Raw genomic sequence first — 12019 nt, 5'->3', positions numbered from 1 at the left:
ACTCTACTATGATACGCTAGGAAGACGCTCATAGCACAGTATGTATTTATTAAGTAAACGCAGATTCGATTCTTTCATTTATCTCAAAGCTACATGTGGAAAGGCACAGAAAGATGTGTATCTGCAGTCACATCCAGGCCATGTTTGATTCACGTGTCCAGGGCTAATATTCACAGGAGATCACAGGGAGATGGTAAAAGTACACACATGTCAGAGATTAAGTATTGCTTCATATGCTTGCAGGTTCTACAGAATTAGAGAACGCCGTCTCATCTCTCCAGAGACTGGCAGAGGAGAAGTGTTCAGCAACAAACAGCCTAAAATACTCCAGCAGTCAAATCCTGGAATCCAACAAAGGTAAGAGAGACAACACTGCATAAAACAAGCATTTGCCATGCAATCGATCCCTCATTTGTGAAAGTTAGAGCTATTGGCGTTGTAAATGACAATGTATTTTTGTTTGCAGTGGAGTGATCATTTAGAAAAGAGTTAGTTTTATTGGCGTTGTAAAAGTAAATATTTTTACTTATGTGTTGTGGAGTGTATGTGTGAGGTGTGCAGTGGAATTATGTGGATAGAAATTATGTGGTATTGTATTTTCTGTTGTGGAGTGTTATGTAGCAGAGTTTAATTATGTAGGGTGCTGTTGAATTTTGTGGTGTGATGTGGAATCACGTGATGTGGATTGTATGTATCTGGTGTGTTATGTAATTGTGTTGCTGATTTGTATTATGTGGTTTCTTGTTGAAATAGGTGGTGTGGAATGGATATGTATTGAGTTGATTTATGTGGCATGGTATTGTGTGGTGTTGAGTGAAATTATGCTGAATGGTATTATGTGGTGTGATGTGGATTGTTGCTATGTGGTATAGAATGGTTATATGTGTGGTAATTGGGCTAGGTGGTTTTGAATTTTGTGCTGGTGAATTGTGTGGTGTGGAATTGTGTGGTGCGTGTCACAGTAAACATCAAGTTATAATGAAGGAAGGATGGATTTGAAGGAAGGATACAGGGACGAAGGGTGTTAGAGATGTTAGGAGAGAGAGTAAAAGAAGGAAGGAGGTTAGGGTTGGTTTGAGGTAAGGAGGCAGGGTAGAAGTGATATTGGAAGAGATAAAAAGGGAGGAAGGGAGAGAGGATAGATATAAAATGAAAGGACTGTGAGGGAAAAGAAGGAATTAGTGAAAATGAGGGAGCATGGGGCAAAGCGTGGGGGTAGAGGTGATGAATGTACTGAAGGGAAGGAGTTAAAGAGAAGTGAAAGGAGTGGAGGAAGGGAAGGAGAGAGGAATGGAGTGACAGCAAGGAAGGAGTACCTGATGGAAGGTGTAGATGCAGTGGAGAAGAATAAAAGTGAAAAGAGGACTACAGGATTGAATCAAACACAGGCAAAAAAGGGAGCGGGGGCAGAAGGAGGCCAGCAATGCTGTGGTCACTGGCAACATATCTGTTGTGCATGTCTGTGGTAGCATGTGTTAGTGTTCTTTAGCTTAAAATGGCAATAATTTAATGTGGATATGTATGGAATTAAAAGTCTGTCAGTAAAGTCTGCTCCCTCTGTATAGTGAAAAGTAATATTTTATTTCAAATACAAAGTACAGTGCAAAATGCCTCAGCTGTATACATAATTTTGCAGCCTCTGATATTTGCACAGTATGGAAGTAGCAATTGTATGCAGGCATCAAATAATGCATAGTATAGAATCTTCCTATACATGGCAATGTACAAGCCTATGATTTATGGCTACTATTCAAGACCTAATATTAGCTTCCTTTATTTTCCTGAGGTTTTTAACAGTTGTAAATACCAGCTCTTACCCAGTGCAATGGCGCTCAGTCTACGAATTCCAGAAGAATGAAAGCAGTGGGATGGAGGGCTATGTAGGCCCTACTTGGACACTAACTTGTGGTTTGCGGATTATGCAGATGTTGTGGTAATCCATGAGCTATGTTACATTGATATTTGACCAATATGCTTTACATAGCAAAACATTTGCATGCAAAATCTCCAGAAGAGAATAAAAACAGAATTAAACAAAACAGTGAAATATGCATTGTATGTTCCTTAAATTCAACCTCCCACAGAAGCATTTTTGTACAATGAAGAAGCTGCTGACCTTGTTCAAATGACCACGAACAATTCTACCCATGAGCCCCTTCTTCACTTCTCTTATGTTTTTGTCATCACTGGCATTCCTGGCTACCGCCCTGCTTCTGGGACTATACAGGAAACATGTGCATAAGGTGTGCATGTGCAAGAGACTCTTCTGCATGCGTGTCTTCATTTCACTCCTTGGGCTGCTCCTAGCAGATCCTTCTTGAAGCCATGCGTTTGTTTCTTGTGTGCAGTATAGTCAGGAGAAGTGGGGACACATAAATAACTATCTAATGCAGGAGGCAGCGAGGCTCTCAAACATTCTCTACAGATGCCGCTGTACTGGTTAAAACGGGGAGTGGGAGAAGCCCGATTTGTTGGAGGGGGTGTGGTGAGGCGGGACGGTGATGCACATCCCCTGGTCATGCCAGAGGATGCTGCCGACGGTGGGGGCCATCGCTGTTTCAACTGTAGCTCATTGGCCAAAAGTGGTCCTGCTGGGTCGCCCGGTGCCAGACCTACAACCATTGTACGGACCGAGGGGACAATGTATCTCTCAACTGCTCCGAGTAGCGAAACAAACTATCCTAGGAATGTGGGGGCAGAGCGGCTGGGGCAGGAAGAAAGTACCTTCTGTAGTGCGTGGAGCAGTGGGGCCGCTACTTATCTTCTTTTGAGTTCTGAGCAGCCATGATCCCTGCAAAGGAGAGCAGTGCTGTTCTGCACCAAGCCCGTCCCACGGCCGGACATGGATACCACCCGGGGCAGTGTGGGGAACAGACTTGGTGCGTTTGAGGTGTGATTGGGAGATAAGGGGGGAGCAAGCCAACACCAGACCACTTTCTGTGTGTGAAAAAGGCCTCTTTATTGAAACAGGTGCATATCACAATTTCCAACCCTTGGCAACTGCCTTCCAAAACTAAGAACCTCACCATACAAGAATTTCCTGACCCCTTGTTCCTCCCCCCACCCCTACGATCACCACATCAGATCCCCCCACCCCACGAAATACAACATAACATTCCATAACCATACTCTTACCCAATCCTACACAATGTAGCATTTCCAAATCCTAGACTCCCCTGACCCTAATCCCCACCTGCCTTTGTGCTACTGTAACTAACCAACCTCTAATCTAAACTTATCCTACCTGGTTACCCTTTCCCTGCTCCTGCTCACAAAATACCGACATATAACAAAAAACTACAGCCAATCCCGGCCGACTGTCAACCCGCCACCCAGAAAACGGCGGGAGTGTAGGCGGAGATGCCGCCTCCCCCTTTTTCTGCCCCCCCACAACACCACACCAACTCTCCTCTCAACGCCTACAAACACCCAGTAACCTAGCCAATACCTCTCTCAATTCCAAAAGGTACAAATCCATCCCCAGCCGGGATAAATGGACCCCGTCATCTCTGAAGAATTCCGGCGTGTCGTATCGAATATCCTTATGCGCAATCCTGCAGTTTCCACCCTGCGAGGAACAAACTCTGTCCAGACAATAGAACAACCAGCCCGCCGAGCGTTAATCAAAGCCAAACCCCTCTTCATGCAACGCATCAGTGCCAAGCCTGTCTCCCTGACCATGTTGTTTTCGCCTAAGTGAAGTACCAGCAAATCTGGGCACCTACCAGCCACCAAAATCCCGTTGAGCACCTGTAAAAGCTCATTCCACCACATACCACCCCTGCCACACCAACCCACAGAAAACAGATCTTTATTAAACTCCAAATTTTCCCCAAAATACCTTGAGCGGGCCTGGAACTGTGCCCCTTTCACGAAAGAATGGCCGACAATCCAAATGGACATCTCCCTGGCGAGGGGACCCATATCCGAACCTGCAACGAGAAACATGAATGAACAGCAGGAAAAAGGAAAAACAAATGCGCTATAACCCCCCAGGTATGCTGCGCACATAACGTTGATAACAGTCCGAAGACCACCTACCCAACCTCATAATGTCCCCCCGCTCCCAGCCTCTAGAGTGAGCTTCTGAAGCTGCCCCAATCTGAAACAAATGCGTCCCAAAATCCTTCCCGTCGATCCCCAGTCTGCCCAAAGCTTTCCGCAGTACTGCTAAAAGCTGTGAAGCCTTGACACACCGCCCATCCCCATGTCCAAAGACCAAACCCCCCAAAGCCCCCGAAAAATACCTCCACCTGAAACCCCACTGAAAAGGACAAACCTGCGGAGCCAGCCCCTTCTTCAAAGAAACCCATTTTCCCCTGCCCCTCTGATCCGTCTTATTCTTCCTCAGCCATATGTGAACGCTGTCGGCATTAAAAGAAACCTCCCTCCGAGATAACCCCTGCTCCGCTTTGCCCCCAACAACTTCGAGACCCGGAAAACCCTGAAAAACGTCCAGGACATCAGTGTGGAAAACAGTATCGCCTCCCTCATGTCATAGCAAAAACCAGGCAAAACCCCAATCACCCTCTGCAACAGCTCCCATGACAAAGGGTTCGGAGCCCGAGATGCGCGCCCACATTCCCACGCCCAACCCTCCAAAATACGCCCCCCAAGTTCCCCCGCAGAAGGGGCATAGCCCCACAATAGCTTCCCGACTAAAGCAATTCCCGCTAGCTTGCCTGCTATCGTCACTTTCGTAAGACCCTTCTCCACCAAGTCCAAGATAAACTGAATAACATCTTCCTGCCTAGCCGCTAACGAGACCCGCCGCCGTGCACCAGAACGTAAGAAATCCTCCCATGCTGCCCGATACGCGGTTTTCGTGGAGTGGGCTAGGGAACCTAGAACCAGTTGCAACATCCTGTGTTGCCTACGTACCACAGCTGGTGCGGCATTCTGGTAGGGGTCCTGTCCACGTCCTTGGCGAGCCCACGGAATCTCCCCCACTGTGAACGAGACAAAGCATTCACAATGTCATTGTCCACCCCCAGCACATGCACCGCGCAAAAAAGCAATATCATGCTTCAAACAGCCCAGCACGAAAAGCCTCAACAGCTTCAGCACCTGCTCATCTCAGGCAGACTGGCAATTTACAATGTGCACCACTGCCATATAATCAATTCGGAAAGTGACTTTCTTGTGCGCCAAGAGTTCCCCCCAAAGTGTGATTGCCACCACTAGAGAGAAAAATTCCAAGAAAGCAATGCTCCTGCCCCCTTCCAACCACTCCTCAAGCCACTGCTCGGCACACCACCTCCCTTGCCAGTACAAACCAAATCCAGTATTCCCTGCCGCATCTGAAAAAATTTAAACATCCCATAGCATGTCAGCCTCCCTCAGCAAAGGAATGCCGTTGAAATATTGCAAGAAAAACTGCCACATCTTCAAGTCCTCCCTCACTCCCGCTGACAGTCGTACATGATGATGCGGAGGCCACTGCCCCACCAGTGCCCTACACAGTCGCCTACAAAAAGCCCACCCTGCTCTGGCCACCCGACAGGCAACATTTAGGTAACCCAGCAGTACGTGTATGTCCTTCACCGTGACCTTTTGTTTTGCCAACATGATTTCCAGCAGCCCCAACATTTGCTGCTTTTTATCTACAGGAAGGCGTGCCTCCATCAACCGTGAATCCAATTCAATTCCCAAAAAGGAAAGGGCCGTGCTGGGTCCCATCATCTTCTCAGGTGCCAATGGCACGCCGGGTTCCCTCATGATCTCATTGAAACTGTCCAGAGCTGTCTGGCAGTCAGTGGAGCCTGAGGTGCCTACAAAAAAGAAGTCATCCAGGTAGTGCGTAACTCCTTGGTGACCCGTCCCAGTCATCCGGGTGAACTGGAAGCAGCCGGAAAGCCGACTTTATGTCGCACTTTGCCATCATTGCTGTTGCGCCCGCGGTCACTACCAGTGACATGGCTACGTCAACAGATGAATACGACACAGCGGCCTCCCTCTCGCAAATGAAATCATTCACTGGACCTCCTTCAGGCCACGACAAATGTTGAATAAGCTGAAACTGACCTTGCTCTTTTTTTGGCACCACACCAATGGGTGACACAATCAAATTAGGTAACGGCCAATCGTGAAAGGGACCCGCCATGTGGCCCTCACGCACTTCCTTATAAAGCTTGTCTTGCACTACCTGAGAGTGCTCTCTTGCCGATTTTAGATTGTCAGACCACCTCCTCACCCTTGGCCCCTCGTACCCCAGTCTGAAACCCTCCCGAAACCCTGTCGCAACCGCTCCACAGCCTCCCTCTCCGGATACCCCTGCAAGGCTACCAACAAGTTCTCCACATTAACCGGAGTACGAGCCCTTGGGCCCAGGCCCCTTAGCCCCTCGCCCCCCTCCCATCTGCTGCTGCTGCTGCTGACCCCCTGCCTTAACACCTCCCACCTGCCACTGCTGTGAGCCCTGCGCCTGCCCCTGGCCGCCCCAACAGTTGACCAAAGCATTTCTTCCTCCACACCCGGAGCCCTTGTTCCGGAAACGGCAATACTCCCTGGTTCACAACCCTTTGTTGTAATCCCAGCAAGCCTCTTTTGCCCCAGCTGTCCCCTGCCTGCTCCCGCCATCCACCCACGGGTGTGGCCTCCGCGAAAGGGCCGATACATGAGCAGGAGCCCGCTAGCCGTAAAAATATTTTTTCCAGACCCCGCTAGCCCCATTGTATGTTGCCACAAATCAGAATCAAGCTCTCCCCATTTTGCCTCCGGGTCCCACGCCATGCGTTCCCAGAATTCCTCATCGTACCGTGCCCAGGCGTAGCCACCACCCATAATTTGAGCCCTCCTGATGACGTCCATGTATTTAAACATGGCCACCGACCGGTCCGGGAATTTTTCGCAATATACGCTAGCATATATGAGAAAAGCCGCCGTCCAATTTTCTATCGTCAACGGCACCTTGGGCCTCTTAGCAAACTTGAATTCCTCCTCTTTGGAACTCTCCTTTGCCCTCACCTCCCTATGGAGGAGTTTGAGCATCTCAACATATTCCCCTTTCCAAATCATTTCTTTGGTGGATAACATCAGATGCGCACCCAAAGGTTTAGTAACCCCCATGTATGGCAACCTTTTTATTTTGACCTCCTTACTCTCCAACTTTGTCTCCCCTTCCCCTGTCTGAACCTCCCCCATCACCTTCTTGTCCGTCATGCTCTCCACGTCTCTGACCTTCTTACCTGACCCGTCAATGGCACCCTTACCTGCATCCTCGGTTCCTACCCCAACGTCCACCACGTAAGCACCTTTGTTCAACCTCCCCCCCTTCCCCTTCAGCCCCACCCGCGCCCACGGACAACATCACAGGACACCTGAGCAAAGATTGTTTACCTGGCGCCAATTACTCTGTCCTCCGTTCCACCCTGCTTCCTGGCTGAGGGGCCGAGCTGTCCTCCCATCTCGAAGTCCGACCCGTGGGCAGCGCTGGGCGTCGTGACACCTGGAAAATACTAGACACAACATTACTCGCCCCCCCCTCCCTTCGTGTCAACATCTCGCACCTCTCCCTCTTCCATACTATCCTCCTCATAATCTAACTCCTCCTGCCTCTGGTCCCCAGCGCCCCCCGCTGTTGGCACAGAATGAACCCTTCGAGACAAACAAAACTCCTCTCCAGCGTTGCTCCATTGTCTGCGGTGTCCCCCTGGGCGCTGCGACCCCGTGGGTGTTGGGGCCGGCGAGGCCGTTCCGGGCCTACTTGTGCCAGCCCGCCGGGATCCCTCGCCGGTACTGGGTATGCCGCCTGAGGCTCCACCCTCCCTTCTCCTTCTGCCAAGGGGCTGATCCCAGCCCTACCAAGTTTGGCACACCGCAATGGTCTGGCCGCCTCTCTACCGCCTGCAACAAAAAAGAATGGTCTGGTGTGCTGGGCCTACCTCTCTTCTGTCTCCCATCCCAACCCCTTTTGCTGGCCGCCCCCAATGTGCTAGCTAGCCATGCCCGCCCTACCGCACTCAGATCTACCACCTCCACATTGTCCCCCACCTCCCCCTTCCCATCGCTCCATGCCAAAAACCCTGCCCCAGACCCCCCTTGAAAGCTCAGCCCAGCATCCTCCTCCACTACGACACCCCCCGATTCCCTCCTCGCCCCCCCACTAGCGAAACTCGCCGAAAGGTCTACCACCCCCCCAAAATCCCAGGCCCACCCCCCAAACCTATTGTGTCCTGCCCTACATTCCCCTGTGCCCCGGACACCCCTTCCATCCATGCCGGGAAAATATCCAGGCCTGCCCAGTCACACTCGCTCCCTTCTGACTCTATTAGCAAAGGGGAATCCCCCCACCCGCCCCACCCTCCCCTGCCCCAGCTCCCATATCCACTGGCCCCCAAGAGCCCTCCACTCCTACCCCTTGGGCCTGTGCCCCCAAACAAGGCTCCCTGCCCCTTCTCTCTGCAGCCAGGGAGCCTTGAGCACTCCCAACACCAGCACCCAGAAAAGACTCCACCCCCAAAGTGAGTCCCAGGCACTCCCATCGCTTCAAATGGTGCAACCTGCTTTATTGTACCACTTGGGGCCTAGCATATGAGCGGCCCCTGTCAGCCTGAGACCTCGGGGGGGAGCCACGCGACGCGCTCCCCCTCCGAGGTTTATTGCCTGCCTCCACTCGTAATGCATCGCCTTTTCCCTTTCCCCCCACCTCCCCGCACCAGTCCGGGCAGTGCGCTCGGCCGACGTGCTGCCCCGCCCCGTCTCCTCCGTCGCAAACGCAGGGGCCGCTCCACTATTATCTGAGCGGCCCCCGCTTGCCATGGGCACCATCAGACCCCGCCAGGGCCGCTCCCCTGACATCAGAGTGGTCCCTAACGGAGAGCCCACTCGGCGGGGAGATGCTCCAAGCGCTCCCTCGCTGCGACCCGCTGCCGCGCTCTTTGCCGCCCACAGGCACCCCCGCGCCTCCCGCGACACCGCCCCCCACCACCACAGATTCCGGGGCCACGCTCTTGACATCCGCGCGGCCCCCAACACTCACCGAACGCAGACAATGCCTCCTGGGGGGCAAGCAAGCCGCAACAGCGGCCGCCACCCCGGCCGGCGCGCGCCTCACCGGGCGCGGGGCCAGAGCCTCAGGAATCACCAAATCAAGTCGCCCTGCCTCCCGCAGCAGCCTCAGAGCCTCCACCACACGACAATCACCTGAAGCCATGGTAAGTCGTAAATAACCTCACGGCACAGTGCAATCACGACAAAAAACCTATACTATATCAGCGCCCCCAGCCACCAGGTTACCAAACCTAAAACGGAGGCTGGGGAGGCGCGAAAATGCCATATATACCCCTTGGGCTATGCTTTCAAAAATTGGGCTACAATTGGGCTAGTCCCAAATGTAGCCCAAAAATATACAAAATGGCCGCTCGCCGGCCACTCCCCCCCAATCCACCCGGGGGGCAGACCTCGCCGTGCTCGGCTGCCCCCCAAGCCCTCATTGTGGAGCAACGAACACTGGGAGACTGTGGGAGGAGGAGAGCATTAGCTGCATGCCTTGCAGGCATGGGCCCTGTAGTGTGGCGGTCCAGCTCCCCAAATCACGTGACCCAGGCCAGCTATCACGAGGGGTCGTGACGCAGGGGGCTGGACACATCGAGAGACCGGCACTGAGCGCGAGGTGGTCCGTCTCACCCCTGTAAAGTATGCGCATGTAAATAAAGTTATTTGCATCACCCCCATAGCCCTGTCATCCTTCCGTGAGGGCCAACCTCACCTCCACAGGCCCCAAACGGGATTGTAATGCAGATCTTAAAATTGTTCATACAAAACATACGCAAATTTAATTAAGAATGCACTTTACTAATAAACATGAATGGATGTCATCCATGCTTCCACGTATTTATTATTTTTAAACTGATGCCTATTTTCCCCCGCTGGCAATTACTTATCTCCCTACAAGTAGGACATCTGCAGTTCCTGTCAGCCTGACAGGACGGCTGGTCCCTTGAAACCTTCTTTATAGCCATTCTTTCAGAATGATCAGTTTGCATCAAGAAGCTTTGGAGAAGGATAGACCCTAAATGTACTTTAACTTAAGGGACACGAGCAGGCGCTGGAGGGGAATCATTATTCATCCTGTTTCTCTCCATGCAGCAGCCAGAATGGTCACTGGAGTAAAGAAGTATGAACACATCTCGCTCGCACTCAGACACCTAAAATGGCTCCCAATTGAAATGCGTGCCAATTTCAGAACGGCTTGCCTCACGCACAAATCCCTGCAAACAGGGAAATCCGCCGACTTGGCCGCCAAACTCAAGAAGGCAGGTCAGACAAGAAGCCTCAGAAGTTCCAACACTCTACTCCTCATCCCGCCGAAAACCCGCAAACAAAAAAACGCTTCTCGATCCTTCTCTGGAAATGCCCCCAAAATCTGGAATTCCATCCCAGTCCATATCAGGACTACTACCTCCTTTATACAATTAAAAAGGCAACTGAAAGACCTCTTCCTCAACCATAATACGTAAAGGGTAGGCCCAATAAACCCTTGAGGGCTTAGGCAGATAAATTGGTATAGTGAGGTTGCCAACAAGGGATTTTGTTTGTGGTCACTTAGTTCAATTTCTTTATAGTTAGATTTAGAAGTGTACTTTAAACCAATTGTACACGTAACATAAATGTTGTCAAACAACTATTTGCAGATAAAAGGTACACACACGGGATTTGTTTTTGTGAATAAAACACAAGTCTTTTTATATAAATCAAAGTCAAAAAGGGGATACAAAAGAAACAATAAATTTCAAGCAATACAGCAGGAAAAATGGGTTAACTTAAATCCACATTTCATCAAGTAACATCTATTTCCAAGTGATTTTAACAGAGATTAATTTCATAAATGAAAAGAAATCAACTGTGATTGTCTAATGATGTGGAATTAGATGATGGTGTCGACGTTTCGGTCTTTGTGGCAGAAGTCCGTTAGACCATCTTCAGGACAGTTAGTAATTGCACAAAAAACCCCTATGTAGACACAATACAAACAATTGCATTAATGAACACATAACGATTAAAAATTCATTCTAGACAACCCGTGTGTGGAGAGTGGTCTCCTTATAATGATCAATCAAACAACTAATTTAATACTGCATAGCAGGAAAATTAAATAAAATATGGTCATTGCCATATTCGAGAGATGAATACCCATATAGAAATCAAAAATCAAAAAGTTCTACCATGGAGATGGTTGTAGTCATGATTAAAGAATCTTATAGAGCTCATCTTTACTTCATCTATTACACATTATAAAATTTTTTAAATAGATGTTAATCCAATCAAAGTGAAAACAATTGCTTACTTTGCAAGTTCAGAGAAACACACGTAGCTTGTTTTTCGTGTTTGTATGTTGTTGTCAAGGCGTATTGGATGGATCTATAGCCTGAATTTAAAATACACTATATTAAGTATACATCCTAGGAAATTAATAAAAGGAAAAAAGAAAAGAAGGGTCATTGAGGTGACTCCTACCTAATTGTTGACAGACTTTCTCCTACGAGGAGATTTAAACTGGAGAAATCCTCGTTACTTCTGGTTTCCTGTTCCAGAACTTTGTACTGCAAATATAAAGTGTACACACCATTTAGCTAGTGTATTACTTCTACTTAAATTCATTGGGCTAGACATCAAAGATTGTTCTTGGATGACTAACAAAGTATTATTCGCTGCTCAAGTAACTTAGTTAGATGAGTCATGAACACGACTCCCTCACTGTGATCTTAGTAATTATTTCATTTTACGCTCGTACTGGTCTGAGTCTCTAGATGGTGCTTAGAACATCCAGAATTGCCAGTGCCTTGCTGGTAGCTAGAGATTGTCTTTTCATTTTTTAGTTTAAAGCGAGTTCGCATTAGGTGGAACAAACCTGAAATGTTTTCAACATATTATTTGATCCATTCGGCGCCATTTAGTATTGTCTCGCCGTTTAATCTGAGGTATCTAAAAATAGCTGCCGTGTCCGGCAATATGAATTAGCGATGTTCAACAGCTAGCTTGTGTCTTCACCAAATCTATACAACCAATTCAAGTCCAT

The 12019-nt window shown here is 49.4% G+C and overlaps 1 protein-coding gene across 1 annotated transcript in view; it reads left to right on the top strand.

The window, feature by feature from the left end:
* Window positions 1–233: 233 nt before the first annotated feature.
* Window positions 234–12019, top strand: part of LOC146859668 (astacin-like metalloendopeptidase) — a 311371-nt gene continuing 299585 nt past the window's right edge. Inside the window, exon 1 of the mRNA XM_085645618.1 lies at window positions 234–357. Within this exon, the coding sequence (XP_085501744.1) occupies window positions 234–357 (124 nt within the window). The remainder of the gene's footprint in view (window positions 358–12019) is intronic.

Source organism: Triturus cristatus, chromosome 3_1 (assembly GCF_964204655.1).
Source record: "Triturus cristatus chromosome 3_1, aTriCri1.1, whole genome shotgun sequence".
In the NCBI taxonomy this organism is placed as follows: Eukaryota; Metazoa; Chordata; class Amphibia; order Caudata; family Salamandridae; genus Triturus; species Triturus cristatus.
This window is presented reverse-complemented; position numbering and strand designations above follow the sequence as displayed.